Here is a 24154-nt window from a genome sequence, read left to right as displayed (position 1 = left end):
CTCGATGACGCTGTTGCAGAGGTAATCATAATCGCAGCAGTAGTGCTCGGACCGGCCAAAACTGATGTGGCAGCAGCAGCCCTTGTGGCAGCAACTGCAGCATTCACGGAATCGTTAATAGTGGAAAGGTAGCATTGATAGTGGGTGGGAAGAGAACCGATGATATGAGTAGCATATTGAATGGGAGAAATGGTCACGCCAACACCTATGAGTTCCTCGTACTTCATTCAGAGGACGTTCAGATGTGTACGGACATTCCCATTGTCTGGACATTTGAGATTGTCGAACTGACGTTGCATGTCTGTGACGATATGGCTACTGAGAGCAGTGTACTTGCCTACTCAAAGCAGTCCACATTTCCGCAACAGAGGTGAGACGGAGCAATTCGGTGAGTGTCGAGTCTTCGAGTTTCTGAGCAAGGTAATGATGAGCTTCCTTCTCTTTCTTCAGCCACTCATTGAGTGCTGTGATGGCAGCAGCGTCACCACTAGGAGGCGGGTTTGGAGGCGACGGAGAAGTGCCATCAAAATGACCCCAGACTCCTTTGGACTCGATGCTGATCTCAAGACAGAAACGAAAGATCAGCCAGTTGCTCCCATCTATGGTGAGTTTGGGAACGTTCAACAGAGCAGTGAAGTCAGCAGACAACGTAGTAGACATGGTGGGGATTCACAGAGGATATGCAGCAAACAGACAGGGTGAGACGCGGGGCCCAATAACCTGTTAGAATACAAGAGTGCGGTTGTAGTTATCTATAATAAGATATAACTCAGACTGGCACTCATAATGTGAGAGAACACATCTATTCACCTATAATAAGATATAACTACGGTGAATGTAAGTAAAGGTAAAGATAACAAGTAAGTAAGGATATCTCACCTCAGACTGGCACTCATAATGTGAGAGAACACGTCTGAGGTGCACGAGTAAATCTACGAGGTATATATACTATTCAGTGACAGTATGAATGTAAGTAGACAGAAGGAATAAAAGAATGAAAATAACACGACATGTAAATACTACTAAGTCCGTGGGTACAAACAGGTCCAACTATGGGCATACTTGTATCTCCAACACTCCTCCCTCGCAACTCCACATCTCCCATCTTCCTCTCGATACTATCCCCCATGCTCGCTGGACGAGGAGGAAGAGGAGCCAACAGAGCTCTCTCATGCAGATTCTCCTTGTTCGCTAGCTCCCTCTCAGGGTCCTTGGAGAACCCTTTATCCCAATCGTACCCCTCACCACAGTAGCCTGGTGCACCCGTCGGGGGGGATGTACACTACAGAGGACGTCTCGGAGATGCTGCCACATCGTGGCCGAAGGGTGTGTTGTGGGTTATCTCAACGGTGACGACAGAGTGTGGGCGGGGCAGGGCTGGGTCAGGAGGGTGGTGGTCAAAGAGGGAGTTGAGGGTGGCACGTGCGGAGGGTGAGGAGGGTGGGAGGAAGGTGCTCATCCATTGGGAGGGGAGCGTTTGGATGTGGGGTGCGATGCATTGGGTGGTGAGAACAGTGGCGAATCTGTCGATCATCTCTTCATACCATGATCACTGTGTCGTGCTCAGTGAGCGCTTCTAAGCAAGTTGCAAGGAGATGCACCTTTATATGTTTACATAAACCGACTGAATTAACAGTTTCTGTCTCGCTTCCGTCACGTGGTTTCACAGTATCGAGTGTACTCCTCATCTAAAGGTCCTGTTTGCACAGGTGCACGGAGGGATTGTCTCTGCTTCATGTATGTGAGAGATGTTGACGAACTCACAGGGATACCACAATGTGTGGTAATAAATGTGCCATGCTCGTGTGGAGTGTAAACATAAATCTTAAAGAACTGTGCGCACGCAAGGGAGATACACACAGGATGAAGCCTGTAGATGTGCATATAGTCAGCTTGATCTGGTTATAATTTCAGGAAATGTACAAGAAATTAATAGCCTTCAATCTCTTCCTTCCTCAGATTCAAATAACCAAGCCTATGTCGGGCATGGAAATCTCTCCGTTGAGAGGACCTCAAGTCTCTCAGTCCTTTCCCAGCTGGGACGTATGCTCTGTCCAGGTATAATGGAAGCATATCAATGCTCACGATGTCGAAATAAATTGGGTAGGGTGATTCCGGGTGGTTTGCAAAGAGTGCGTTGAGGGTCAGTGTGTGGAGAGTGATGGCACAAGTCAAGGCATGGAAGATGCGTTACTGATTGTCACACATAATGTGACATCTCTTTTCTGCTCACGACCACCACATCTCTAAGCGATGGCCTTCCAGTTCTAATATACACGTCGTCATGAGTAACGAGCCCGAGCAAGGGGTTACCGGACCGTCAAGCCGGTACACCCAGTCGGTCGGTCGGTCACCTTTGAGAGGCCTTAAAAAAAAATTCTATATCAATTTTTTTCTGCACTAATCAGCTCAAAAGTGCCATGAGGAAGCAATAATTGATGAAGAATAAAGATCTCATTGAGGATGTTGGCTGTGTGATTCTGTTAAGCATCTTCTCAGTGATAGAGATGATGAAGGAATAGTCCTGCCAGCTTGCTGATGAGGCGAATTTGGGGATTCCGGCAACGTCTAGACGGGAGAGATCGGTTACTACCAGTAACTGCTTCTAACCGGGTGGCAGTGTGCTTACCAATACCGCATGTTATGCCTTCATTAGGTATGTTATTCCCACAGCAGTCGGTCGGTCGGATCGACCAGGCCTTAAAAAAAATATCGAGTGGATGTAATTATTTGACATCCTCGTAACCCCTTGAGCCCGAGGAGACGATCAAGCCATTTACCATAGCTCATTTAGCCCATTCGGGTCAGCCTGTCGCAGCAGAACAAACACATCAGATTTCTCGTCTCCGACGTGCCCCAGATGATAAACTTACTATCATTCAGTCTTGGGGTTGAAGGTTACCCAGAAGCGTTGCATTCCTAGTTTGGCCAGAGTAAGACAAGTTGTCTCGCGGTAGACCACGAACTATGCCTAGCCCAAAGATATCCGGTTCCGGTAGGCTACTTAGGATGACGCATGATGGTGCAAAGGTGCCACAGAAGACGAAAGCCAACACAAGCCATCGTACCAATGAGAAAGAGACATCTCCACGAGGAACTACTAACTAGATGTCAAATATTTTGGTGTGGTACAACATGGTTAGGGATGACATTTTAACTCGCCTCATCTAGACCGTGAGATCTAAAGGCAGAGTTCATCACTGTAGACCCGAGTCGGACAGGAGTCACCATGGAAATGATTCATGGAGGAGACGGAACGAGAAATAACACATCAGGAGCTAGAAGGCCGTTGCTGAGAGAGGTAGTGGTCCAAAGCAGAAAGGTGATATCAGATTATGTGTGACAATCAGTGATGCGTCTTCCCCGCCTTCACCGCTACCATCACTCTCCGCACACTACCCTCAACACACTTTCTGAACACCATCTGGAATCATCCCAGACTTAGCGACCTCCCGGTACGGACGCTCCTATGTCGAACTCAAGACAGGCTCGGTGATTTGACACAGAGGAAGGAGTGAAGCGATGACTGGTGCTAGTGAATGCGGTACGTTTCCTATCATTGTTTCCGTAATCAGACTGACTATATGCGCGTCTACAAGCACCAACCTGCCCTCCTGCGACTTACTCGCCTGCGGAATGCCGTACTCTCAATTCAAACACCGCACGTTCCTTGGCACACTCTGTTGGTATTCCTGTGCACCCGTCATCATCTGTTACATCAAGAAAGCGTAGACAATACCTCCATACACCTACGCAAATAGAAAGATGGTACGTACGACCGAAAATCAATGTATGTACCCCGTTCAAGCTGTCACAGTCATTGATTTACTCCTTCCGAACCAGAAACCCCGCATTCCAACTTCCGAGAAAAAGAAGTTCGTCTACACGCATGCGGCATAACGTGGAGGGAAGGACTCGAACCTTCGATTCCGCACTATACCAGCTTTGGGATTCCGCCATGCAATACAGCCAGCTTCTTGTACTCTCCCTCCTACCGCCCAAAGGTAAATCCCAAGGCTCGTTACAAGCGCAAAATTGCTACTCCGAACAAAGGGTGAAAAATCTTTCATCGTTCGGGGGTGGGAAGCATGTGGAAACGGAATCGAACCCTCAGTAAGGCTGGGCACACAGTCCTCAGAAATAGTCACATTGCATGAACGCATTGAATAGACGTGGTTTACATGTACTAATAAACAACCACCGCGAACTTCTCGTTCAGAAGTCTAGTAAGGGAAATTGACCCCAGGCGTCAAACCCTCCGTCCTAGCATCGCGGCATTGAGCCAGAAACAGATCCAACTTTCTTGTGAGCACTAGACGGCTCATTATCCTGCGAGGATGGATAAGTCAGGTTACTGTTGCCCGTGCCTGTGACACGACGATTAACCATAAAGCTCACACTTTGGAGGCATCCCAGTTTCCCCCGAGTTTTGTCTACAGTACATCTTGAGAATAACACGGAAAGGCCTAGTTTGATGTATCACGTTCCCTCTCACATCCAACGTACCCCTCGGTTGCTAACTTGAGGGGAATCTCAAGTGCCACTAACAAAATTACATATGCACCTCGCAATTGGAATTCAGGATATAGGAAATCGAACCCCCAGAACCGACTGAACCACCGCTTATCCATATCCATGTAAAGAAATTAGCGACAAAAATGATACTCAAAGCTACTTCTCCTGGTCCAGAACAAGCATCACAGGAACCGTGCCATGGTCATGCCTAACAATCCAATCATCGTTGAAAAGAAGGACAAAAGTTTCCACATTCAACACGTTAAGACGAAGACGAGGAATCGAACCGTCGTACTTCGCGGCTGGCGGAGGTGTTTACCGATTCACCAACCATGTCCAAGCACTACGAAGGAAGAAGGAATGTCTGTTCCTCATCCCGGCACCCAAGGGGACAAAAAATCACCAGAGTACGTCCTCACGAAGAAAGATTCGGGTAGCCTTCGAATATAACAGGACGGAGCTTGCAATAACATTCCTGGTGCAATGGTTGATTTGAATATGGGGCGCCGAACCCCGACTCGGTACCCAGTACGTTGCCTACCACCGAGCCATAGTCTGCTAGTAGAAAAAGGCGGTTGCGAAATCTCCTTGCTTACCATGATGTCCAACACTTTATTGAACACGAAATGAGTGCTATCGCTGTAGCACAGGAAAGCCTCGCATAATATAACGCGACACCCAAGAACTTTTGAATCGTCAAGCCGAGATGGACATGAAGACATTCTCATTGTTTCGTCGGCATAGTGCTACAGGAAAGAGGTATTATAATCCATATGGTATCACCTTACGCTACTTGCATTGATACAATCATAGCTAGCTGTACGCCGAAGTGCTACAGAGTATGGAATAAAGTATGCTCTGCTCCACGTTAACCTGAAGCTAAGAATCGTCATGAGTAACGAGCCCGACAAGACGATGAAGACATTTACCTCCGCTCATCCCTTCTAGCCTGTACCAAAAGAACAAATATCTCATTTTTCATGCCTCCGACACAAGAGGATAAACATACCACTGCCACTGGTTTGTGGAGTTAACGGCTATGGAGATATATCGCACTCCCAATTCGACAAGAGGAAGATGAATGTGGCCTCGATGTAGACCACGACGGGTGTTTAACCTGCGAGCTATCTTTACGTGAATGGAAGAATGATGAATGGATTTCGAGACTGACATTACCACTCCGAAGTTAGGTAATACTAACCATGGTAGGATGTAGCGAGACGTATGTTTTCCGATGGGAAAATGTGCACCCCCGAATATTATATTTGACGAGATCGTGATCTACAGGCATTTTCATGAAGACGGGAAGCGAGAGATGTCGACAAAGACGTACCCAGAACATGTGAATGGTAGCTTCCGTGCTTATCCTGGACAGAACAGTGGGGGCATCATCAACATCGAACGTCGGAATTCAAGGATGCGTGAGAAGGACATGCACATTGTCGTAGGAGAAATGGCGACTGTTGCAGGGCACGTCATGCATACATCTATGACGATGTGAGCGAGAGTGCGAATAATCAGAGAAGACGTACTTAAAGGGCTAGCACAATATCGTGTCCACCTCCCACAACACCACCACCACCACCACACATCCTATTAGAACATCCAACGCAGTTCGAGCTACAACAACCTCAGGTCAGTGTAATAAGCGAGAGCTAGTATCGAAGCCGGCATGCAATAGTTCTTTTTCCATGCCGTGCATGATTTCACCGCCTGGGGAGAAGCTAGATGTATTCGGCACCGGTGCTGGTTGGCTTCGAGGATGATCCATATGCGCAATTGTGCGAGGATGCTGGTGAAAACGGGAGTTGACTTTGAAGTCAGTCATTCCGCTGATAGGAAGACGAAGCATGCGTGACGGGATGGGAGCAAAACGTTTTGGTCACAAGGTCTGTGATGAAAACATTGGGCACGGTATAACACCAATAGAGCTGATAACTCACCTCGTTCCAGACCGTGCCAGCAAAGGAATATCCAATGACAGCGATCATCATTGCAGACCAAGACATGGCTGGATTCACAGCGCCAATCATCCAAGAGAAGACGGGGTGAGAAAGGACGCATCCAGACAAAGGCAGAACGGACCGTACTTTATGTGATACGCTGTGTCCCCTCGGCGGAAAACTAGCTAGAATCTTTCAATGAAATCAGCGTAAAGTGATGCAATAATATATATAATTGATCATCCCTACATTCAGTGCAGCGAGGGTGTTCCACAATGTGTGCGAACGATAGAGATGTCTCGATGTCTTCATGTTGTGTCCGCAGTTTGTGCGGTCTAGCATTGCGTTCCGTGAAATAAGCGTTCGCCGTGGCCCACATTCATTCACTCTGAAGTCTGCCAAGGGAGAGATTCTGCAAAACAGGACCGCTGTCCACCGTTTATATGACTTGGTGGTAGTCTCGTACCGAGTACTGAGTTGGAGTTCGATTCCCCATATTCACATGGACCAAGGGGAGGAATATTTTACCATATTTTTCGAAGGCGCCTGTAGGCCGTTGCAGAAAGGCTTAGGGAAAGCAACAAATGGGTAAAATAAAAACACAGAAGAAATAGATAGGTCCCTCGCATTTGAGTTGTGATGTTGCGGTTCATGACACGTTGCTATACGTGAGCTGGATATGACGGTTTGAGATCAATTGGCATACCTGGTGATGCCATCAGTAACTGAAAGTTCGAGTCCTTCTCTCCACGTTATGCGTGTACACTAACTTTTTTTTTTACTTAGAGAAACCGGTCTGTCTTGCAGATCTTATCGTACAGGAGCGAGCGATGCTTGTTTCACTTCTCACCCGTTGATATATATAACAGAGTTCGTCTCTTCAAAGCCACGCATGCTACGGATATGTTAGATGGGGCATCGCGCGTGTCCTAAAGACATACGGATCTCGTCTAACGGTCACGACGGCTTATTCCCGGGGATCGATTCCCTATGTTCCAGTCATATCCTGGAATTCGTCTTTCTGACATGAGAAGAGAGGGCGCGCTACTAGTCCTTAGCCTATACCACGTTTTGTAATTATTAGAACTCTCGTTATGTTTTTATATTGGATCCATGGTGATACGGTTTGAGATGGGAATATGTTTGTGACTTCTTGTAATTGTTTATCGTAATCCTAATGAAGAACTGAAACTGGTTAGCTTTGAATGAGAAATAATATCATTTACCTTCCTCACGAGACCACCTCTATGTAGGACCTAATTTACTACAGCGTTCATGTCGCACTGAGAGCCAGTTTTTGCGAGATGACAATCCGATGCGGAGGGGCGCCTCAGACATAGACTCCGTGCGTAGTTTTCCAACGAAGCCATAGATCTTTCACCGCTGTTTCGACGGCAAGTATGTGTGCCTGCAGGGAGTATCAGCCGGCATTCCACACGGGGATCTATTGTCACTTTGTAGGTGCCGCATTGATGGCCCCCCATAAGATCTGTAAGTCTGGGGAAATGATATTCGATCTCATACATGTCCTGCACTCTCCACAAAAGGGAAAACTGTGGCCCTTCGGTTCTTGAAATCTTGGAAGGGACCTAGTCGCGAAAATATGCGCGTTCAGGTCTTGAGAGGATAAACATGTCACCAAAGATAAATGAGACCAAATGATAGTACCCTCGCATTGTAAGTGATATGGTATAAGACACCTGTGATCTGCAGAGCAAGCGAGCGTACGGTAAGAGCAAAAGCTGTTTCCGGATCAATGTGATTTTCCCAATATAGGCATGAACGCCGAGGTTGACTTTCACGTGGGAGCGTACGTAGTTTCATTAGTTATAGTTAAGACGCCAAGAAAGGAAGGGGGGAGAAGAGTAGATATTGTAAAGCAAGTGGGTAGGATGACTGTGTTTTCTTCTTTTCACAAGAGATGCAACACGAAACACCGTAATACGCCCGGAAGATTTGGCTTGCCGTGGGGACTTGACCACAATACGTCAATGTTATTGCAGGTCATAATTTTCTGTCTGAAAACTTGAGCATAGAGGAATTTCAGTGGTTGCTTCCGTCTCCTCTCATGTGTAACGAACATGCACACGCTGGGGTTCGAATCCCTGTGGAATGACGTTATCGGTGTCGAGACCTTTGTTACTTTTACTTTTGCATTCCGCATATGAGTCAGACTTCATATGAATGCTAATTATTGTTGTAAATATTTCGTGGATATGCGTAATAAATTTCAATACTTCCGTTCATCGCTGTCTGCTTTGGGCTACGGCCGACACAACCTTTCGTGATAATAAGAGGTATTCTTTTTCGGCGCAAAGAGAGGGTGAACATAGGCTACGTGTATCCAATATGATGATGGCCAAGGAGGGCTATGCGCCCTACCCTGCTAAGGGTTCGATTCCCTTTCCACATACTTCCACCTCTGACTGGCGTCATTTTTTCACTCCCTGTTTGGAATAGCAGTTTTATGCATGCAGCGAGTTTTCATTCTGGGGATATACATTGCATTCGCACTCTTGAAGTGAGAGAAGAAGTAGTTGGATTATTTGACGGTGGAATCCCAGAGTTGGTATGGTGTGCGTGAGTCTGGGTTCGATTCCCGATGTCTGGGTTATTGTTGGAGTTCCGTTGTTTTTAAGGACACGGCTAGGATACGAAACAGCTAGCAACATGGCAGTATAGATCTAAGTATCGTACGAGGAAATCAATGACGGCAACGCGGGTATAGGAGGTGGATTGCGCCGACCGGTGCGTGTCATTGGTTATCCGTCCTCTTGTCTGCGTTCCCAGCTTGTGAGCCCTCTCTGGCTAACAAGTACTTGCATGATACTCGATCAGTAGTAAGCCTTTGTCGCTGCTCACGCGATAGGTGAAGTGAAGAAAGCCTTGGGATATAGCCATACATGCGACGACTTTGAGCTCTATAAATTCGGTATATGAAGTCCTGATCTGTGAGAGCAGACCTTTTATAACTCGTAGAATACTCACGACCAGTTACACGATGGCCCGAAAATAATCTGAAAAGACACAGATAAGATACGTAATGTCGCGGGACATGCGGAGGACTTCTGCGCCATGTACGACTTATTCCGCTATGAAAGATTCAATAGTCCGGCTCATAGCGACGGTCTACGCCTCAGAAGCTCGTATGTGGGTTTCTGTTTCAGGATGAATGCGCAAACAGCTAGGTAAGAAGGATCTAAGGAGAACGTACGATAACTCTGCGGGCATACGTACTGCCTTTCTGTTTGCTCAGGTGTACAGAGACGTCGTCTCTGCTTCATACATGCGAAGGATGATGGCATGAGAATGAAGATACAAATATTGCGTGCTAAGGAATGTGTCGTGTTCATGGGGTAGAATAGAGTTCTGTTCGGGCGAGGGAGATGCGAGGAAGTTTGTGCTTGTAAATGCGCATACAGTCAGCTTGCTGTGGCAATAATGATAGGACACGTACGGTCTCATCCCTCCCTCCCTCCTCTGTTTCAAATTACCGAACCCATCTCGAGTCTGCAATAGGAACCTCCGAGTCCCTACGTCTCCGAGTCCTTTCCCGGTTGAGTTGCACGCAGTGTCCAGATTTAGTGGAAGTGTATTGATGCCCTCGATCCCGGGTTGCTTGCAAAGAGAGCGTCGAGGGTCGCGTGCGGAGAGTGGTGGCACAAGTCAAGGCGTGGACGTGTTACTGATTGTCACGCATAACACGTCGTTACCTTCCTGCCCACAACCACCACATCTTTATGCGACGGCCTTCCAGTTCTGACGCGTCTTTTCTCGCTTCATCCCCCTCTGCGTCGTGAATATAGTCCACGCTAATGAGCTCTGTCGCTAGATCTTGATTTGGATGCATGGTCCAGAGCAAGGTGAGTTATCAATCCCATCAGCGTCATATCATGCCCAATGTTTTATCGCAGTCCTTGTGACCAAAAATGTTTGCTCTCGTCCCGTCACGCAGGTTTCGTCTTCTTATCGACACAATGACTGACCTCAAAGTCCTAGTCAACTCCCGTCTTCACCAGGTCTTTTGAACAATTGCGCGTATGCATCGTCCTTGGCGCCAACAAGCACTGTCACCGAATACCTCTAGCTACGCCCTAGTAGGTGAAATCATGCACGGTACTGGGAAAATGATAACAAATCAACGTGTGCCCGCTTTGAGATCAGCTCTCGCTTACCACATTGACCCGGGGTTATTATAGCTTGAACTGTGTTGACATTCCAACAGGAGGATGTATGGTTATAGGTGGTGCACGCTATGTTGTGCCTGCCCTCTAGGTACGTCTTCTCTCTTTATCCCCACTCTCGCTCACATTCTCGCAGATGTGTGCGTGCCGTTTCCTCCTATAACCTATTTCTCCCCACGACAATCTGCACGTCCTTCCCACGCATCCTTTATCTTCGACGTTTGATGCTGCTCCGACTTCGCATTCGCTTCATGTCGCAGGATATGTGCGGCAACTGCCATGGTCAAGTCACCAACAAACATACCTCTGGCAGGTATTCCCATGATACGATGGGCAGTATACCAGCTCGCTATCGATAACGTAAGTATCTAAATCCGTTCATCATTCTTCCGTTCACGTTAAGGTATCTAATAGGTTGAACGCCCGTCGTGGTCTATGTTGAGGCCAGTTTGCCTTCGACTCATCGATATGAGAGTGCGAATAATTTTGTGTAGCCATGTACTCCGCCACGAAATAGGGATACATTTATCCTCCTGCGTGGGGCAGAGAGGAGGAATCTGGCGTATTTATTTTGCTGGTACGGGGTGACCCGGAGTGGGTTGAATGAACAAAGGTAAGTCAATGGCTCAATCGTCTTGTCGGGCTTGTTACTCACGACGCTCATGACGATGCTTAGATGCACGTTAACGTGGAGAAAAGCTTACTTTATTGGATGTGCTGTAATCCTGAGCTCGGCCCTCCACGTGTACCACGCTTGGGAATATCTGCACAAGCACCATAAGGTGATACCGTATAAATATAATTCCTCTTCCCTGCAGCGAGAATGCACCACCATCCGAATGAAGTGTTGAAACTGTCTTGATGCCCATCCAGCTTTAACGTCATCACGACGATAGGACCAATTTCTCTTGATCCTCCTGTTCAATAAAGTGTTGAGCGTAATGGTAGGTAAAGGAACAGATTCCGCAATGTCCACCGTTGGTATGGCTTGGTAGTCGGTGCGTACTGAGTACTGAGTCGGGGTTCCATTCCCCATAGTCAAATGAATGCTTTTCCCTTGGATTTTAATGCAAGTTCCGGCTTGTTCTCTTGGATGGCTACCAGAATCGCTCTTGTCTAGGCTGACGAGCTCTCGCACGCTAGTAAGTTTTTTACTGTTTCGTTGGGTGCTGGGGTGAGGAACAGATGTTCTTTCTTCGTGCTGCTTGGACATGGGTGGTGTATCAGGAAACATCTCCACCAGCGACGAAGCACGATGGGTCGATTCCTCGTGTCCATCTGAGGGGTTGAGGGGGAAATTTATATTCGTTTTGAAGGATGGCTGGATCGGAGTTTGGGGCTGGAATGTTACGACCGGTTTTGCTTTGGGAGTAGGATATTTGGTTGGTAGTCGCTACGTGGATATGGCTAAGGGGCTGTTTGGTTAGTCGTGGGGTTCGATTCCCTATATCCAAGATCGATATCAATGGTGTTGTCATGGGAAACTTTTTTAATCCGTTTGGGATCACCCATTGACTCGACCCGAGCTAGCCGCATGTCAGAGATGAGAGGGGAATGCAATACATCGAAGTAGACCTGTTCGTGATCAACTGAAGCTCTGTCCTCTGTTTGTAGATGAAAAACTGCCAAGGGGAAACTACCTTCTCCAAGCCGTTCGAGAAGCCTTCATCCCAATCATACCCCTCCCCGCGATACCTCGATCCGCCCATCTGGGGGATGCGCATCACGGGAGACGTCTTGGGGGCACTGCCGGCTGGTGCAGGCATTGCTGCTGAGAGTCTGGATTCACGGAAAGGCGAGAATTATGGTGCGGAGATGAGGGTGTGATGGATACTAGTGAAGATAAGAGACTGGAGATTTCGCTACAGAAAAACGGTGGCATAAAAGGAATTAGACACAGGAAGGCTCCACGTCGCGTTGGAATTTTATATGTGAATGTACAATTCCTCCCTGATACGAAATATCTGCTAGTCTGCCCCATGGCTGCACGCGGAAGATTTGTCTCTGTATGGTCGAGTGAATAAATGGCTTAACTGGAAGGCTCGGAAGGACGTGAACATACGAAATTCCATCGCCAGAGTGCCTATGAATGCGGTGGCTGAATCTGCAACGAGCATATCAGGCTCTGAATAGAGCGTGCTTAGCAACATCTCTGCTAGTCGAGGCAGTGGCTGAGTGCGCACGCGCGAAAGAGATGCGAGAGAGCAGAGTACTACATGTAGATGTGCATGTAGTCAGCTTGATACTACAAGAATCATAGTGCACCATTCCAGAACGCCCACATCATGTTGAGTACAACCCGGGAGACTGTAATCTCTATAAGAGTGTCTTATCTTCATCTGAGCATAGTCTGGCTTCCAATTTTAGTATGAACAGAGTGCTCACTATTCGCAGCAGGGGAGAAACTCGGGATCGGAAAGTTCCGGATGCCCATCAAAGAGCCTCGAGGCTCATGCGACGCGTCATTGATTGTCACGCGTAACGCGACACTCACCTTCTTTCCTACGACCACCACGCGTCTTAGCAGTGCCCTTCTAGCTCCCTTCGCGACTTTGTTCGTTCCATCTTCCCTGGCAAAAATTGGAGGCATCCAAACGACGCGATTTCCAGTATGACTTGGATCGATCATCACATTGAACTCGCTCCCTACGGCGACATGGTCTAAAGGAGCCCATCCGCTTTGTACCTTGCCCAAACCCTCTCCGCCTAGATAACAGGACTCGGAATGCAGACGTCACTTTCCCATCTCCCATCAGCGCAACGACTGACCTCACATCCCGTCTTCGTGTCGCCCTTACTCACATTGCAACAATACCGGCCGATTCTCTAGCTAGGACTAGTTTTGATATTCTGTACGTTGAGAGGACAACAGTAATGGCCTTCCTGTTTTGATGTTGGTCTTGACTACCATCTGGCTGGACCTTTGCTTTTACCGGCAAAATATTAGATATTATAAGAGGAGTATACGCTGCAGCGGGAGGCGAACGGAAAGATATACTAGCCATCTAGGTACGTATTTTCTCTTTATCAGAAACCTGGCTCACATCGTGGTAGATGTTCATGAGCGATGTTCCGCAAGAATCATTCCTCTGTAATGATCTGTACGTCGTTTTCACCTGTCCTTTCGCTCGAAGGTTTGCTGATTCTCCTGGATTTGGCGCTATTTCTTTGTAGAAGCAACGGTGTGGACAGCAGTTCACATGTTTTGGCCCGATGTACCCGTACCATCACCATGGCTGTGGACTAGTAGGATATAAATATTGTCTTTACCCCGAGATTCTTTCTCTACAGCATCTCGGATCGATTACACCTAGTGCTTGCTGACGTCCCCATTAACTGTCTCGCGCTTGTTAGGGGTACTATATATCCTCGTCATCGACTTCCATCGCTTCCTTCTCTGTCAGCACCGCCAGGCTCAACGATTTAGCCACTGCATCATCCACAAAAATATCTCATATCAAACAGCGCTTGATTTTGAGGGACATTTGGATGTCCCGTGAGGCTGTACTCTCATCCTGAGCTTGTCGGCTGTGTAACTACCGAGAATTGTATTGTACTACTGATGGGACTCAATATAAGGAATCGCTGCTCACTAAATGTCTGAACCGTAAAGCGACACAAAAACAGGGTCCCAGAGGAATGAACGTGCATTATGAGGTACCAGCTTGCGACCGTAGACCGATTACCGGGTCTAGCTAATTTGTGAGCTGCTACCTCCTCCCTGAGAAAGGTCAAGCCGCATGGAAGCGCATTCAGCCATATCAAGCTATTGTCTGCGGTCTATGCACCAGTGAGATGTGATATTGGACGATCAGCTTCATATCTGCCGCGTTATAGTGCATGTATCCATGCAAAGCAAATGAGCGAACACTGTTTGCCGCCACTCGGAATGCTGACGGCGAAGTGGTAAACCCGACTTCGGAAGCAATTATCAAGATATATCCATGATATCTGAGGCTTACAGTGATGCCGAGTGATAAACATGTACAACATGTACATTTTTACAAAGCGCACCTAGATTGTCAACTGTGGTCAACATGAGAGGATGTACTCCTTAGATTAGTACATGGAATGCCCGATGCTAAGGTATCCAGTATTTTGTGAGCCATACATATCAAAGGAAAACGGTCAACACATATCAATTGCTATATTATCATTTACAAACACTGGGAAAACAAAATGTATTTATTACATTGGAGCGGAGCATACAACCATGGTCTATGGTGGCGACTGAATACGTAGGATCAACGCCTGTTTATCTAATCATATCTCAATCAATTTCAGTGAAAAATGAAGAGTTGGATAGAACTCACAACACGGATGTTATTGATGTCGTATATTATCGTTTGCCACAAATCGGGCTCAATATCCACAAAATTTCCCTTACAGATGGGCAAGTCACATGTTTGGATGACTAGCGGGATTTTTTCCCAGTGATTGTTCACCCATTTATACGTGTCTGGGAATTTGTTGTGTATGTATTGGAATAAGCACTATTTCAGGAGAGAGCAGGTGAGGGTGAATACAATTGTGAAGTTCGGAATAACAGACCTGGGAAGTGTATACTTGAGACTTTAAAGTGACATTGCTTTTATTTCCCCTCGAAATGATGATGTATTTTTGGGGATGAGTAGTGGACGTGGGCTGGGTAGTGGACGTGGACCGGGTATGGGACATGATGGTTGGGAAGAAAGAAGGATCATTGTAAAAGGATCCTTTATAAGAAAGGCATGCGCAATTTTTAACAGGTGATTGGACTGATAGGTGCCCACCGTGATAATGAGGGTATATGTGGGCAGTGCATAAAGTGAGAACATCGTTGTTGTAAGTCAATGGACAGAAGGCTGAATAAAAGCTGTTGACCGTTCCACTTTAAGTCTCGTCATCAATCTGCTGGGGACTATCAAATTGCTTAGCATATGGCCTTCTCCCTCTACAGCAGATCGCAAACACTGCTTTGATATCAAATTCTTGCTATCCTTGTGATTGGCGCTAACAGCATTCGGATGAATAATATCCTTTGTGACCGGATCTCAGAAGAAGCAAGGCACCCAAATTTATTTTCAACACAGATTTCCGTGTGGGCAGTGTAGCATGCAGTGGTTATTACTTATGCTCCATTAGGGGCACGTAGAATTTTGTGAGCTACCTTTGCAAGCTTGCGTTGACTTGCAAGCTTGCATTTGCATTTGCGTTTGTGTTGATCTGCATGCGCTTCAATAAATTATACTTGCATTCCCAAAATTGCGTTTGCATTTGCGAGTGTGACATCATTTGCGAGCATGACATGATCAAGTTCAACTTCAAGTTTTCAGAGCTTAACCTCATGTTCAAAACAATTTTAGAACTGTCAACTGTGCATTGTGGACCGCATCTCACAACTTGGCATATTCTTGACCCCCTTTGGCAGTGAGGTTCCATGTAGAACTCCATGATCACACCTCAATTCTGGGTCTGGCTTTGTACCGGAAGTTGACTGGAAGCGAAATTCCGATGTTTGTAGATTTCTTTTCTATTTTGCTAAGACATTCTTGTCTAGTAATTGACTATTGTATATATCCCAAGGGTATTACTGCATTGGAATGGACTTATATTACTAGCAAGTGAGGGCCATCCCATACATGTGGCAATTCCGAGTCCTATGTTTGTCAGATAGATCAATCACCTTACCTGGTGCATCGTTTGTATGTGAATATATCCGGAGTTTTGCCGTTTGGATCAATGTGCATATCAATGATGTCGATTCCACCTTCTTGTGTTGCACGTCTCCATTGAATCATACCATCATTGAACCATACAACACGGTCGGGATCAACATACCTGGCTGTAAAATGACTGTTTCCGAAATATACAATACCCACTAGTTGATAACATGCATTTCCATCAACTATGGATGTGGGATCAGGATATGCACGGACGGAAGGTTGCACCAGTGAGGATCGCGAGAGTCGAGGGAGAAGGGCAATGGAACACATCAAGGCATGAAGGTCAATTGAGCCTTCACCCCCAGGGGTAAATACCACGATGACAAGCGAATGAGACGTCCAAAAGAATCGAAGGGAACTGGATGACACATGCAGAGAATACGCTGATTGTTGTAGAATCAAAAGAAGCAAAAAAATATAATGAAAAGAATGTACATAACACAGCAAATTAATAATGACATACATGAAACAAACGAATTGAAGCACACAGACGAGCGCATGGGCAACCCAGCATGGTAATAGAGACAACAAAAACACGAAAAAGGATGTCACAACATATGCATAGGGTCAAGGGAAGCAGGTAAAACCAAGGATAAGATAGCACTGTAGGAGATGAACATGAGATATGACAGGAGATACGATGGACAAAAGAAACGAAAACCTGATGAGAGTCAAGCCAGAAGACAACCATCAGTGCCATCGGATACGAACATCATCATGACAGAGGTAGACATTGGTAGAAAACAGGGCGAGAAGTAATAGAAGGAAAAGAAATATAGTGGCAAACAGGTACCAAATCCACAACCAGTTTGTTGCGAAAGGATGGATTGATTCTATGACAGAGACGAAGTGAGTAAGTAACAATCAAAACAGATTGGAGAAAATGACTAACGTAGGCATGCACAGGAGACACGATCGAAGCACTCATAAATGAGAGGATGGCAAAAGACAAACTGCACCTGTCACGGGTTATGAAGGTAAGAATCAATTATGGCAAGGTAGAATCGTACTGAAGAGACATACTAGGAACACAGCGTTATCAAATCGGCGAGCATCGAGAGAGATGAGGACGCGGGTGCATGGAGGATCATCTGAAAGACCACAGGAGAGGGCATGATAGAAGAAGTGGTATTCACGATGACCGGTGCAATATACACGATGGATCTACTGCCTGTCACAAAGGAAACAAGGTGAGCAGACAATACGGTCCAAATGAATGTAGTGTATTCATGAAAGTCATAGTCAGGATGCAAAAAGAGAAAGCGAGATTCCTAAGCCAAACAGTACAACTCATAGGTCTCAGGAGCAAGGGGTATGACAAGGCCATATCTGCTATAAAGAGTCTGCAAATGATGGGAGAGAGAGTTCAAGGAGGGCGAGATGGAAGAATGGAAGCCGACAAAGGTAAAGGATCTGGACGTGGTGGAGCTGTCAAACCAATACTTCAGACCTCGGAACAACTCGAATGAGGAGGACATACCCTTTTCGCCTGACGTCGACCCGATGGAAATCCTAGCCAAGATAGCGCAACAAAAATGGGTGCACACTGAGGACAATGAGGTGGGATACTTCAGGGGTCTGATAGATGAAGCAGGCAAGAAAAGGTAAGCAAGATCAACATATATGTGCTCAGAATGGAGCCAACCATACCTTGTGAATGCAGATATGTGATGGTGAAGCCCCAAATGCTCAGAATAGGTGATATCATGGAAGCCCAGTGCTCTATGGTGTTCATGAAGACCAATGACGGTGTCACAAAGACCAAATTGATATTGAGAGCCATAGCGCTCGCAAACTCAGACCATTCATCAGTGAGCACTTCAACGTGTATGTCAAACGTCGCTGAAAAAGTCACAGAAGGCAAATGCAGAAAGAAGGAACACGGCTAATACACCATCACAGTCAGTGGTGAAAATGAAGAGGAAGATAGGTTTTGAAGATGAGGAAGACGACATACAGACCATGGCAAAAAGGTTTAATAGGACGGAAATGGAGGAGGAGGAAGAGATCATGATGTTGATGTGATACACAGATATATGTATGAACGAGAAACGTGAATTCCGAATTAAGAAAAGTGCATGATGAAGAGACCAGGAGTGAAACGAGACGAGCAAGAAGGACAAGGCTGGACATAAGATCGATCAAGACAGACACATCAATTAAAGAGGATACGGAATATAAATGATGGAAAACAAAACGAGAACAGGAAGCAGGCTAGGGGAAATGCGATGTGGCACAAGAGCAAACTGCGGAGCATGAAAAAAAATGGGAATAGCCATCCACGAATAGAATTATTCCCATGAGAGACCCACAGAGGAAGAAACAGGATGGGACGGCAAACACTGCCATCACTGATTCCACGAATAGAATTTCCCATGGGGTTTCACAACACCATAATAACCGAGTATCCTATATTCATAGGACTTGGAATCTATACAAGCTAGAGTCTTGCTGTGAATGCACTATCAGGGACAGGGTTGGCTTCTCGGCAATGCCTGGATCTACTCCGCAGACCTAACCATGAACCTTCTCATACATAAAAATTACTTGTGAACAGCTTGTTACAGTACAGCAACAAGTACTATTAGATGCAGTTACACCTATTAGGATGTATGTGTTGGAATGATTGCAGTGGGAGGCTTGCAGTAGGTATAATACTAAATTGTTAGCTACTAGAGCTCCTAATGAGCTCCTTATATACTACACAAAGTATCTAGAATATTCTACCAAAAGTACTAAATATATCTAAGTATCATGACAAATGAGTAAGCCAAAGCTTCGGGAATCTTCTAGTATGAGCTTGAAGTTGCAAATCCCAACAGTATGAAAGTACTCCAAGGTGGAGAAACCACTAGGTACCTGTTTTAGCAGACCTCCTGTAGTACCAGTATTTTTAGATGTTGGTGCTTGCATGAATATTCTCACTCATTCTCTTCATATTCCCCAGGATGCTTACTCATTGTATCAGTGATACAGTCATACATTCTAGTAAATTCTACATATTCTGGCAGTATAAAAGCCTTGTAGTTAGTAGAGTATTGCTAGTGTGATTGCCATGAACATTATTTCAAGTTTCTGCACACTTGTGAACCACAAGTTTTTGCACAGATCTTGCCTCAAAAAATCATGTATCATTGATATAAGACCATGGCAGATGAAAAGGCAACTGACACAAGTTCAACTTGAGTTGAACACAAATGCTCGTAAGTGTGTGACATGCCTGTCACATTTGCATTGACTTGCATTCTTATCTGAACGCATGCAAGGGATGCCTTACCATTTGTGTTAGTGGTCAAACACTTGTGAGGAATGGAAGAACACATGTGTTAACTTGATCTATGCATGCATTCTTATGTTTTGACTTGCATTAGGGCTTGCACTGGTTTTGGTATGAGAACTTCATGCATATAGTGCATGGGACAGTCCAGAGGGACCTTTTGGATAGGTAAATGGATGTCTATTGTGTCTGTAGCAATTCATATCACACTATTATCTACTTGTAACAGGTCCCAGATCACTTTAAGAGCTGAGAAAACCTTTTGAGCAGTCAAGTGCCTAAAAGTCACTCACATCCATATATAATAGCATGCACATATGACGACATAAATGCATTGATACAGCTGCAAGTGAATGCAAATGAATGCAAGCTCACAAAATTCTCCTGGCCCCTCCATTAGCTGCATGGACACACTGTGTGTTTATTTTTGTATGCTTGGCATATCACAAAAATAAGCCAAAGTAAAAAGGCTGAAGAGATACATAGGTCCCTCTCATTTGAGTTGTGATGTTGCAGTTCATAGAATGTTGTTAGACTTGAACTGGATATGACGATTGGAGATGGATTGACATACCCAGTTATGCTGCCAGGGATTGAAGGTTCAAGGCCTTCCCTCTGCATTATGTGTGTACACTATCTTTTTTTATAGTAGAAGAACCGGTCTGTCTTACAGATTTTATCATACAGGAGCGAGCGAAGTGCGTTTTACTTCTCAGATTTTTATATATGTGTATATATCAAAGTTCAGCTCTTGCATGGTTACAGATATGTTATATGGGGTATCATGCATGTCTTAAACACCCACATGGCTCTCATCTAACTGCTACGATGTCTTATTCCTGGGGTTCAATCCCATCCTATTAAAGAATTGATTCTGGTTAATTGAACCAGAAATAATATCATTTACCGTTCTTTGTGAGATTGTATCTTTGCAAGGATATAATTCATTACATTCTTCACGGCACACTGAGAGCCAGTTTTTGCGAGATGAGAATCGGATGGGGAGTGACGCCTCAGACATAGACTCTGTGCATAAACTTTCAACAGAGGCTTAGATCCTTCACTGCAGTTTGGATGAAGAGTATGCGTACCGCCAGGGAGTATCACCCTTCCTTGCATGCTGGGGCATGTTGTCACCTTGTGGGTGGGGTTTGACTTTATACACACACATTTCGAATCTATTGCAGGTAGGTTCTTCCAGATTTTCTGCATCGAGGAACTTCAGTGCCTTCCTTCCGTGTACATGTAACGGTTTCTGTTCATTAAGAAGATTCATTCACCTACAATTTAGTTACACGATGTCGAGAAGATAATTTGATAAGGATAAGATGCATAATGTAGCATGACATGCTGATGATTTCTGGCCCATGTACGACTTATTCCACCTCTAAATCTTCAGCAGTCCAGCTCACAACGAATTGTCTATGCCTCAGAGTTCATATGTAAAGTTCCTGGTTCTGGATGAGTACATGAACAGCTAGGTAAGAAGAACCTAAGGAGAACGTTACAATAACTCAGAAAGCATACCTACTACCCTTTTGTTTGCATAGGCATACAGAGGTGTCGTCTCTGTTTCATACGTCTTAAATATGATGACAATCACATGGGGATACCAATATATCACGAAGAGAAACATGCTGTGCTGGTAGGGGGGGTACAGAGTTGCTCACGGACGAGAGACATGAGAGGGCATGGCTGGTGCATATAGATGCACATATATTCAGTCATATGAATGTGGCAGCAAGGACAGGACACGTACCACATTTACTCTAGCCATCTCTCTCCTCCCTCCCTCCTCTGTTTCAAATTACTGAACCTCTCAAGTCTGGCATAGGAACCTCTAAGTCCATATTTACTATTGGTAGGTCCGACCTTCCCCAGCTGCAATGTATGCTGCGTCCAGGTTTAGTGGAAGCATATTAACACTCAAGATGCTGAAATACATGAGGCGAGGTGATTCCTGGTCGTTTGCAAACAGAGGGAGAGAGAGGGTCAGGTGCGGAGAGTGATGGCATCAGTGAAGCATGGAAGACATGTTACTGATCATCACATGTAACATGACATCACCTCCCCATCCACGACCACCACTGCGTCTCAGCAATGGCCTATTACTGGTTCTAGCTCCTGATGCATCCTTTCTTGTTCTGTCCCCTCTCTGGATCATCTTCATCATGAATTCTAGTCAGACCCGGATCTACAACGCTAATGAGTTCTGTCACTAAATCTTCATTTCGGCACACGGTCCAGTGCGAGGTGAGTTGTCAAACCCATCAGAATTATATCATGCCCAATGTTTTCATCGCAGACTTTACCACCAGAACATCTCCTTCTCATTGTATCAGGTAGGTGGCCTCTTCTTATTAGCACAACGACAGGCCTCAAGTCCCATCTTCTCCAGCATTCTTACACAATTTTGCATATGACAGTCCCAAGGAACCCTCGCTTCACCCGGTTTGGTGAAATCATGCCCGGTACTGATTCGCACTTACCACAGTGACATTCTAGAAGGAGGATGTGTGGTTATGGGATGTGGACGCGATGTTGTGCCTGTCATCCAGGTACATCTTCTTTCTTTATCTGCACCTGCCGCTCACATCATTGCAGATGCATGCATGTCGTGTCCTCCAACAACTGTTATTTCTCTCAGCAACAACATGAATGTCCTTCCCATGCATCCTTAAACTTTGATGATCATTAATGCTCTGATTTCGCATTGGCATCATGTTGCAGGATATGCGCGGCAACTACCATAGTATCAACATCGGTCATTTCCCCATCTTCATACCAATGGCAGTGAATCGCAACTTTATCGAGCAATGTATTCGAGGGCTGACGTTGACACGCGTGCAACGCATTCACACATGTAATTTTGCGAATTCTAGGAATGCAAACGTGTGTGTGCCCCATGAATAATATTAGAGTGCATGTAAGGCATAGAGCGCTACACACTGAGGCAGAAAGCACTATAATAAAAATAATATGAGTAGAGCGCATGGCTTAGACTTAGAACGGCACACTTGTGTCATTTAAGTGTGCAGTCTCAGTGCTTATACACACACACTGTGCCCTCCTCTGCAGTGTATCACTCAATTAAATTCACTGAAGATAATATATTGAAGGTGCTTTGCGCTACATTGATCTATGACGCGCAAACCCTGCCAATCTGGCAATCACCGAGAAACGTCATCCTGAATGAAGAATCAACAAGTCCGAATACTCTAAGGAGTTCTCGGCTGGAGAGAAATAAAACCTGCTGCCCATATGAAATATTAAACTAGAAATGGTTGCACGGCAACCAATAAAATAAAACTCGCTCACTAGATAAGTTGCGTGGCACTGTAATTAAATCTGCGGAGCCAATAAGAAGACACACGCCACATGGCACGACGAGGCTAGGCCTTGCCAAGTGGAGAAAACAGCGGTAGCACACATGCCAACACGGAGTGCTGAGTAAAATAATGATTACTATCACTACGGCTGACGCGGCACGCAAGGGAAGGGAGTCCGAGGTGGAGCATTGTCTATTTTCAGTATTTACATTTCATATAGTTAATGGTAAATATAAGAGCGGTAGTTACAGGTAGTTAGCAAGTTTTCAGACCCCCGCAGTTGTACTACGAAGCAGCGGCGCTTAGTGTATGATGAAAGGATTTTATTTGAAGCTTCGAGCGAGAGAGTATTATTGAACTTAGAATTATTTTGAACACTTTGAGAGCTCGCGAGGCACACCTTGCTCAAGCGCGCTTGATTCATTCAAGTAAAGTACAGTAATTGATTGCGCTCTACTTAGAGAATATTGTATTGTGATAACTTGAATGTGCATTTGTGTTTTTGGAACTTGTTTGTGAATTCCGAGTTATTGCAAGTGGCAGAGGTTCGAACCCTTTGGCTTGTCAGTAATCTCTGAGGTTTTTTTTGGTTTATTCCCAAGTGGCATAGGTTCAAACCCTGTGGCTTGTGGACGTGTTTTCTGTGTTTGTGTATCTCTGGATCGCATAGGTTAGAACCCTGTGGATCTACAAACGGGTTTTGAAGTGTTCTCTGCTTGGAGCGCAAGGCTTTAAGTCGTGTTAAGTGTATTGTGAAACGTTGTGGACACTTGTGTGTTGTGTGGGACGTATTTTGAGGGTTATACATTCTTGTAGAACATTTGGGGGCTTGCGAAATAATACTTTTGCCTTGAGGCCAAGCGATTCTGTCGCTCACCTCCTGTTCCAAAAGCATTTGGACTTAGAAGATTATTATATTGCTAAGCGCACTATATTATATTGTAATGTGCAAGGATTATTTCAATACTACTGCTATTGTGTGCTTGTATCGCACATCACCCCCGAACTACTGAGGGTTTGTGTGTGTGTGAGTGTGAGTGTGGGTGTGTTAGTGTTATATATGCTAGTGCATTTCTAGCTTGGCACGCACAGAGCCTCTTCAACGTTTGTCACCAGCAACATACCTCTGTCAGGTATTCCCATAATAAGATGGACAGTATACCAGGTCGCTATCGATAATGTAAGTTTCTAAATCTGTTCA

At 45.5% G+C, this 24154-nt stretch overlaps 5 protein-coding genes across 5 annotated transcripts; 1 reads left to right on the top strand and 4 right to left on the bottom strand.

Moving 5' to 3' along the window:
* Positions 1–315: 315 nt before the first annotated feature.
* Positions 316–660, bottom strand: EV420DRAFT_1273191 (uncharacterized protein; the record flags this gene model as incomplete). The annotated part of the gene is made up of 1 exon (XM_060467744.1): positions 316–660. The coding sequence occupies one exon, from the start codon at positions 658–660 to the stop codon at positions 316–318; it is 345 nt and encodes a 114-aa protein (XP_060328563.1).
* A 4551-nt stretch (positions 661–5211) lies between these two features.
* On the bottom strand, positions 5212–6524 carry EV420DRAFT_1481614 (uncharacterized protein; the record flags this gene model as incomplete). Its single annotated transcript, XM_060469786.1, has 8 exons — positions 5212–5261; positions 5445–5464; positions 5525–5632; positions 5717–5796; positions 5849–5882; positions 5954–6002; positions 6048–6108; positions 6459–6524. 8 exons carry the CDS (start codon positions 6522–6524, stop codon positions 5212–5214), a joined length of 468 nt encoding a protein of 155 aa, XP_060328562.1.
* Positions 6525–11342: 4818 nt separating this feature from the next.
* EV420DRAFT_1695578 (uncharacterized protein) lies at positions 11343–13647 on the bottom strand (the record flags this gene model as incomplete). The annotated part of the gene is made up of 7 exons (XM_060479409.1): positions 11343–12035; positions 12283–12410; positions 12705–12854; positions 13028–13091; positions 13137–13288; positions 13329–13348; positions 13445–13647. 7 exons carry the CDS (start codon positions 13645–13647, stop codon positions 11343–11345), a joined length of 1410 nt encoding a protein of 469 aa, XP_060328561.1.
* Positions 13648–14860: 1213 nt separating this feature from the next.
* EV420DRAFT_1481612 (uncharacterized protein) lies at positions 14861–15319 on the bottom strand (the record flags this gene model as incomplete). The annotated part of the gene is made up of 3 exons (XM_060469785.1): positions 14861–14893; positions 14956–15135; positions 15194–15319. 3 exons carry the CDS (start codon positions 15317–15319, stop codon positions 14861–14863), a joined length of 339 nt encoding a protein of 112 aa, XP_060328560.1.
* A 2408-nt stretch (positions 15320–17727) lies between these two features.
* On the top strand, positions 17728–18372 carry EV420DRAFT_1645042 (uncharacterized protein; the record flags this gene model as incomplete). Its single annotated transcript, XM_060477730.1, has 3 exons — positions 17728–17951; positions 18011–18158; positions 18205–18372. The coding sequence occupies 3 exons, from the start codon at positions 17728–17730 to the stop codon at positions 18370–18372; spliced, it is 540 nt and encodes a 179-aa protein (XP_060328559.1).
* Between the last annotated feature and the right edge of the window lie 5782 nt (positions 18373–24154).

This window comes from Desarmillaria tabescens (assembly GCF_030435595.1).
Source record: "Desarmillaria tabescens strain CCBAS 213 chromosome Unknown EV420scaffold_27, whole genome shotgun sequence".
Lineage (NCBI taxonomy): Eukaryota > Fungi > Basidiomycota > Agaricomycetes > Agaricales > Physalacriaceae > Desarmillaria > Desarmillaria tabescens.
The sequence above is the reverse complement of the archived record's forward strand: the minus strand, read 5'-3'. Positions and strand labels throughout refer to the sequence as shown.